At 42.8% G+C, this 8,028-nt stretch overlaps 1 protein-coding gene across 8 annotated transcripts in view; it reads right to left on the reverse strand.

Annotated features, from left to right (window-relative positions):
* Nucleotides 1-1,032: 1,032 nt before the first annotated feature.
* Nucleotides 1,033-8,028, reverse strand: part of LOC118300012 (dextranase) — an 8,007-nt gene continuing 1,011 nt past the window's right edge. Inside the window, exons 2-14 of one of the 8 annotated variants that reach the window (XM_035624062.2) lie at nt 7,541-7,621; nt 6,549-6,626; nt 6,222-6,338; nt 6,026-6,106; nt 5,794-5,874; nt 5,607-5,642; nt 5,478-5,498; nt 5,107-5,145; nt 4,933-4,947; nt 3,056-3,154; nt 2,934-2,958; nt 2,711-2,793; nt 1,033-1,786 (exon numbers count right to left, since the gene is read on the reverse strand). In XM_035624062.2, the coding sequence (XP_035479955.1) occupies nt 1,773-1,786; nt 2,711-2,793; nt 2,934-2,958; nt 3,056-3,154; nt 4,933-4,947; nt 5,107-5,145; nt 5,478-5,498; nt 5,607-5,642; nt 5,794-5,874; nt 6,026-6,106; nt 6,222-6,338; nt 6,549-6,626; nt 7,541-7,621 (770 nt within the window). In that variant the 3' untranslated portion in view covers nt 1,033-1,772. Of the gene's footprint in view, nt 1,787-2,710; nt 2,794-2,933; nt 2,959-3,055; nt 3,155-4,905; nt 4,948-5,100; nt 5,146-5,477; nt 5,499-5,606; nt 5,646-5,793; nt 5,875-6,025; nt 6,107-6,221; nt 6,339-6,548; nt 6,627-7,540; nt 7,622-8,028 lie in introns of all 8 variants that reach the window. The other 7 variants (XM_035624057.2, XM_035624059.2, XM_035624055.2 and 4 more) reach the window with 7 other exon arrangements.

The following is an 8,028-nucleotide window of genomic DNA, read 5'->3' on the forward strand; positions in this document are numbered from 1 at the left end:
ACATTACTAAGGCATTCACTTGTCTTCATAATTTGTACATAAATATGGAAATTATTATTAGTTTTTAATTGTTTTTTTTAAGCATACTGTCGTATTCAGTCGTAAAAAGCCATAAAAGCAATAAAAGCCACCCTAAGGCTACATGAGAAGGGTATTTGACTTTACACTGTGAGTAGATATTAGAAGGAAGCTGCAGGGTCGAGCCCGACATGACATCCTGTAACTCAGCTGATGCCACAGCTGGTAAGGCATTATAGTTGAGCGTGATTGGTCTCCAGCCAATCTTCTCACTGTCTCCTCGATGGGCGAGTGCCCACAGTCGAAGCTGTTACCCAGTGTCACCTTACAAAGACCACGGGGGAGCCGGTGCCAATTACACAGTGTGTGTGTGTGTGTGTGTGTGTGTGTGTGTGTGTGGATCAATTCAAAATGGAGGCCGTGGCAACAAAATGGCAAAGGTCACTAAAATTCCCACTATTAAGAATTACCCATTTCCTTAAAAAAAAAGAAGATTTTATTCACCCTATAGATATGAACTTATTCATCCTGCACTTTATGAACGCTACGTTATGGAGATCAAGCAGCAAGTGTAGAGTGAGAGTTCTACACCGGTTTCCTATCCCTCACTCCTCTGTTCACAACCTCATGAAACCTCTGCAATAAACACCAGCATCTGAAGTGGAGGCAGAACCAGAGTTGTGTGGACTGTCTGCTCCCTCTAGTGGCGAATCCCTGAACTGGCAGAGCTGCTGGTGTATTTCACCTCATTTACAAGCAACAGAAAGAAAAAAACTGCAGCCACATAAGAAAAGCTAATAAATATAAGTTCCCATGCCCATCACCAATGTCACTATACTACACTATGCTATTGGAATAAATAGGTGTTAAAAGATTCTTCCACTATCAATAACAATACAGCAATGCTTTTAAAACTAGACAAAACAAAACAATGATAAGTTGTTCTACATAGGCAATAAGAAACCAAACACATAACCACAGATACATTCAGGATACAGTTTGGTGAACAACAAAAACATTTTTAGTGATTTATTAAGGAAATTGAGGTTGAACAACAAATTCCAGCCATGAAGCAGTTCCAGTGTCTTTAAGTACAAATCCCCTGCATTTGCTTTCACGTATTCATTGAGCTTGAACGTTAATTTGCTGAAGAAAAAAATTATTAAAACTAAACCTTAACTGTAAAACTCTTATTACCTTGAGTTTAGTGTGTTTTGCTAGAATGTTCATTGTTTGGTGATATTTAATGACACACACACACACACACACACACACACTCTCACACACACACACACACACACACACACACACACACACACACACACACACACACACACACACACACACACACACACTCACATGCACGTGCCCACATAAACAAAACATATCTTAACGACACAAGGATACATCTAAAGCTATGAAATGAACAGTCATCACATCTAATATGTGATGGATCTGAGGTCAGTGCGCTGTACAGGAAATGAGCTTTGACAGCATTTCAAAGACATTTGCAGTTTTATATTCCCTTACTCTGAGATTCACTGAGATTTACAGTCCCGCGCACTACTTCATAAAACCGCTTTCAGCTCACAGAACCACTACAGGGAAACCGCTGTTCAATACTATTCTGCTTCACACAACAGGAGGTTTCATATAATAAAAATTACAAATTCAACATCTAAACAGTTCCTTCACAAGAACAGTATGTGGCTGATCTTGATGTTACTGCATGGCCTCCTTTTCTTCTTTTCAATTTATCTTGCAGAAGCTGAAACACACATCACAACAGAGGCAACTGATGAAGACCACACCAGGAGAAAACTACATACATGGAAATGTGTCCTCCCTGAAAAATGATCAAAACAATTTTATGAATTGTGAACAAAATTAAAATGATCCAAAACCAGTTACACGCAAAGATGAATGATTTTACATTAAAGTCGGGACTGATTGGCTGTTTAGAGTGCTGCTTCCTGATGTGGACATTTTAAATTCATTAAAATGTATTGGCTGGTGAAGTTGTAGTTCATGAGTGTGGGATTTTCCTGTTTTATTTGGATTTCTGAAATGTGGAGTCCTGAGAATTTAAAAAGCTACAATCCAAAGAAATGCAGTCGTCTGTAACAACACGGGCATTTTTTTTTCCTCTGTGAAATTCCTACTGCATGACTCCATTTCCCTGGGAAGCTCTCAGCCAAGTCATCCAGGCCTGATTGTATTGGGGAAGGAAGGTAGAACGTTTAGCGCCCAGAATCTTTTTTCATGGGTGGGGTGAAGGGGTACTGAGTGTGTTCATGCCTATGACACATGCACGCGTGGATGTGCACATGCATTCACCCCAGCAGAAAACATGCACACGCCTGCAGCGTCTCGTCCACGCTGACATTTACAGGCCACACAATAGCTCCCGTCCAAAATAATCTGTGTTTATGTTAGGAAGTCACTATCTTTCAAGCCCTGCTGCTTGTTTGAGGGCGGAGGGACCTAAATCACAGGAAACACCTTCTGTTGCCCAGCTAAAGCCCCAAAAGCCCACGCAGCACAATGAGATATTAAAAGCCTGTAACTTCCCTGGAATCGTGGCAAGTCTGCGTCTGGAGAAAACAGCTTTACCAAGAGACGGAAGAATGCGCAAATCAGAAGGGACCAGAAAAAGGAGCGCTCGCGGGAAATGGACGGGAAGGCAGCTCACCGCTTTCTTCTCCGCCCGACGACTTCACCCCGAGGAGCATGACACCGTCTTTGGTGCTTTCGGGCCTGCTCTGGAAAGATGCACTGTGGAGAGTCAGAGAGAGGCAGGGATGCTTTACTTGTTCACACACACACACACACACACACACACACACACACACACACACACACACACACACACACACCTTTAAAATACAGCCTGTGATGACCAAGTTCAGACTTACTTCTCAGTTCCTGTATCAATGGTCTCTGTTGAACAGAAGACAGGATTAGGCATGGACACACACTAACTATACTTTCACTGACAAAAAAGCCTCTTTAAGAAGTGTGGAACCTTCACGTGTACCTGTGTGGTCGTTGAGCTTCTTGCTCTTGAACTTGAGGACGATGGCAGCAGCGGCTCCCACCAGCAGGACGGGCAGCAGAATCCACCACAGCCTTTTGTCTGAGGGGGAAACCGGAGGAGACAGTTGTCAGCGTCAGTCCAGTTCAACTCATAAAAGTGTGAAAGATGAAATGTCTCACAGAAGCAAAGAGAAGGGATATACAGTATCAGTTGCAGTCTCAGTGTTGAAAAGGAAAATAACCCTAAACGTTTCACAAGTCAATTAATGTGACTTTATCCATCCCTCCTATCTTAGTGACATTTCAAACACTCTCCTTCAGGTGAGAAATGAAAGTTCTAACAAAATATCCTTTGTGTTCGGTGACAATGATCAAATCTTAGTATGCTATCATGCTAAACGAGCACGGTGAACGTGTTGTCAGCGAGCTACGGTTAGTATATAACTCAGAACTGTAAACTCACTGTAAACCTTGAGAGGCTGCAGCTGCGGCATCATTAATGTCAATTAATTAAGTAATTGTGTACTGGGCAGAGTACACTTTGGTACCCTTTAGGACAGCTCAGTAAAGTTTAGTGCAGTTAAGTACACTTTAGTACACTTCAGTGCAGTTTAGTGCAGTTTAGTACAGTTTAGTGTAGTTTAGTGCAGTTTAGTACAGTTTAGTACCCTTTAGTACACTTCAGTACAGTTTAGTGCAGTTTATACACGTTAGTACACTTTAGTACACTTCAGTGCAGTTTAGTGCAGTTTATACACGTTAGTACACTTTAGTACACTTCAGTGTAGTTAAGTACACTTTAGTACACTTTCACTGCAGTTTAGTGCAGTTTGGTAGTTCAGAACAGTTAGTAGAGTTTAGTACACTTCAGTGCAGTTTAGTACAGTTTAACACAGTTTAGTACACTTCAGTGCAGTTTAGTACAGTTTAGTACAGTTTAGTACACTTCAGCACAGTTCAGTACAGTTTTGAACATGTTAGTACACTTTAGTACACTTCAGTGCAGTTTAGTGCAGTTTAGTACAGTTTTGTACACTTTAGTACACTTCAGTGCAGTTTAGTGAAGTTTAGTACAGTTTAGTTCAGTTTAGTACACTTCAGCACAGTTCAGTACAGTTTAGTACAGTTTTGTACACATTAGTACACTTCAGTACACTTCAGTGAACTTTGGTGCAGTTTGGTATAGTTTTGTATACGTCAGTGCAGTTTAGTACACTTCAGTGCAGTTTAGTACAGTTTAGTACACGTCAGTGCAGTTTAGTGCAGTTTAGTACACTTCAGTGCAGTTTAGTACACTTTAGTACACTTCAGTGCAGTTTAGTACAGTTTAGTACACGTCAGTGCAGTTAAGTGCAGTTTAGTACACTTCAGTGCAGTTTAGTACACTTTAGTACACTTCAGTGCAGTTTAGTACAGTTTAGTACACGTCAGTGCAGTTAAGTGCAGTTTAGTACACTTCAGTACATTTTAGTACACTTCAGTGCATTTTAGTACACTTCAGTACAGTTTAGTACACTTTAGTACACTTCAGTGCAGTTTAGTACACTTCAGTGCAGTTTAGTACACTTCAGTGCAGTTTAGTACAGTTTAGTACAGTTTAGTACACTTCAGTGCAGTTAAGTGCAGTTTAGTACACTTCAGTACATTTTAGTACAGTTTAGTACAGTTTAGTACACTTCAGTACAGTTTAGTACACTTCAGTACAGTTTAGTATAGTTTAGTACACTTCAGTACAGTTTTGTACAGTTTAGTACACTTCAGTACAGTTTAGTACAGTTTAGTACACTTCAGTGCAGTTTAGTACAGTTTAGTACACTTCAGTACAGTTTTGTACAGTTCAGTACAGTTCACCTGATTTGTGGGGTTCATTCTCCTCACCTCCGGTCTGAGAACCTTTCAAAATAAAGTGTTTTTGATTACTGACCAAACAGTACAATTAAAAACGACTTATGATTTAACGTCAGAAATTCTTCAATCATGGCTTCATGGTATTTGTCTTATCCAGATAAATACCATAATCAGGTACGGAAGTAAAAAATAACTTACCGATACCTTTCTCCTTAGCCTTTTCTTTCTTGAGTTGAGGGATCACTGAAAGGGGAATGGTTGGAATCAATGGTTGGAATCAATAAAATACCATAAAGGAATCAACATTTTTCAAAGACATATCAGAGACTAGGTGTATCACAGATGTATTTATCAAAAGTTTATTGTGGACACCAACTTTTAGTGAGGAGTAAAAGAATCCAACTCACAGACAGATTGAAGGAAAACAGGATGGTTGTTTGAAACCATATGGCATATCATGTCAATGATTGATAATATTCATAAATATAAAGAGTAAAAAAACAAGAAATTAAGAAGTTTGTTCAATACAAGAGAAAACATGTATGGATGTAATGTGTATCAATGATTTACTGTACCTGGGGCTTGAGTACTTGTGCCTGCAGACAATATGGATCAGTATATGTGTTAAATACTTAATATCACTTGACATGGTTTTGAGACAGTCATGAAAACAACAAGGGATCTTATTTCATTTTGCTACGTACCTTTGTCTGGTTTTGTCTCTTTAGTTCTGTTGTCGTCTACTAAGAAAATTGAAATCAATTTAGATACAAATATACAGTTGTCTTTTATGAGAAAATTACAATGAGCATCGTCACACCTGACGCTGACTCCAGCAAAACTGACTTCTTTACACTTGATGAAAATTTGATATTGCTGACAATGTTCTACCTCGTTCAAGTGGCGTCTGAGTTATTTCGGTCTCTGAGTGGCTACTTGAGTCTGGAGTGTGAGAAGTTTCACCTTCTAAAGCTTAGAGAAGGAAGAAAAAGAAGAGTCCTCTGTAAATATGACAAATCATATGACGAATCCTGCTTTGATCAGTCTCACACTTTAACAAAATATATTATTATTCAAACTAAGAACACACACTATCTGGGACTCATCATTGATGACGTACTACCTGGCTCAAGTGGCGTCTCAGAGTGATTGCTCGGGCTCGGAGTGTGAGGAGATCTTGGTTTCCAGGTGTCATTTCTCAAGGCTAATAGACAAAAGACAAAATAAATCTCATTTCACAACAACGAATCTCAAGCAGTACTTTGTGACTCTTTGGTAAACTTGGACCAGTAGCCCCTGCTCCATGGTCTGCCACTAACCTTTCTCGTCTGTCTGGGGAACAGCGGGAGACGCAGTGGTCACGTCCTTGTGGTCCGGCGTTGATGCTGGAGGCGAAGTTGGCTTCACAGTGGTCCGCGCAGGAGACCAAGGTTGTCCTAGAAAGAAATTGAGGGACGCTCACATTTGGTGCTAGTAAGGAGATTTTGTTATCTTGACTGAGCCTCTGTCTGGTCTTTGTGCCGAGCTAAACTACCAGGGTGGAGCCTCATATTCAACGTACAGATGTCCGCGTTGTGTTGATCCTCTAATCTTTCAGGGTTGGGGTCAAACAAGCAAGTCTGTTGCATCAATATGCATGTGCTCACCTGTCGTCGTTTTTGCTGCTGGCTCTGATGTCACTTCTTGCTTTTGGCCACCTGTCATATTTGACCCCGCCCTTGAAACTGTGAAGCAGGAACACAAGTGTCAGCCGACGGACATCAGAAATCACACAGTCCCCGGGGCGGTGTCCAATATTTCTATGAGCCCCTCTAGTGACTACGCATGCGGAAGATTCAATTTGTCGTGGTGGACTCATTGTCGGACCACTAGAAACTGCCCCCCCGGCTCCCGTGCTCCACATCCTCACTGGCTGAGGTCAGAGTGCAGCGTTCGGAGACAAATGTGCTCCATCACCAAACAACACCGGCATCGGCTTGTGCGTGTGTGTGTGTGTAAAACATTTCCTCGGACGGATTCTCTATTTAAAGAATCACAGCCCTGGCACAGCTTTAAAGGCCGGAGACAAAGACGTGCCCTCGCTCCAAGTGTCAGACTAGGAGGGACGAAGTCAAGATGGGGGAGGGTGGGAAATGCTCTGCTCGGGGCGCTGCAGCAGTGTGAAGCTGCATCCTGTCCCAGACACACTATTGTTGTCCCCTGACCCGGGCTTCCTGTCTTCACTGCTGTCAGCCGCGATCCCATTCAACACACTTCACACCGGTCAGACGGCGGAGGGCCGACCACATGCAGCTCCGTCTGGCTTCGTGATCCCCATCAAGAAGAACAAGGAGCAGCATTTCCAATTCAGGTCGCAGGTCTCATGTCCTTGAAGTTATTGGAGGAGTCAGAGCAAATCGCAGGTGAAGTCTCGAGGCCTTTATGCATCTCAAGTTCATCAAACAACTCAAAACAATTCCAGACCGGGTTTCAAGTCTCAGACAAAGTCAAAAGTCAAGTCTTCAAGCCTCCAGTGTTTTGGATCAGGTGTCAAGTGATTCTGTGTGAGTGTTGGTCGCGTCCTCGGACTCGGCCAGTCAGTTGATCCTCTCTGTCACAGGGAAACGTCGAACTGTTGCTTCAAGAGACATGCGCTCACCTGTTGTCGTTTCCGCTGTCGTCTGTGCTGTCCCTTGTTCCTGCGTCTTGTTCCCCGTGTTGTCTGGTTGGTCCGATGAAACTGTAAAAGCAGAATCACAGCAGGCGTGAGCTCACAGACGCGTCACGTACACGCATGTCCCCGTCACGGAGCTGCTGCTCCACACTGGCTGAGGTCAGCAGCTACGTTCGTTCAGATGATGGTGTTGAATATTTCTATGAGCTCCTCATAACTATTTATTAACTGCCTATGGACTAATCTGGACCACAGGTGAGCAGGGAGGTTTCAGGGGGCTTGGGGGGCCCTACATGCACCTGGGGGTCTCGTGAGAGGGTTTCCAACCATGGTGGGGGCGAGCAGCGGTCGCCATGGCGAGGGGGTTTCCTCCAGATGTGTACGCCTGAACCCTGGAAGTAGATTTGTTGCTCCGCTGTCTGTGTGAGCGAGGGGGCAGGTCGGTTCCCACCCACCAGCTATCTGCCCAGAGC

The sequence above is a fragment of the Scophthalmus maximus genome, chromosome 2, assembly GCF_022379125.1.
Source record: "Scophthalmus maximus strain ysfricsl-2021 chromosome 2, ASM2237912v1, whole genome shotgun sequence".
Classification (NCBI taxonomy): domain Eukaryota; kingdom Metazoa; phylum Chordata; class Actinopteri; order Pleuronectiformes; family Scophthalmidae; genus Scophthalmus; species Scophthalmus maximus.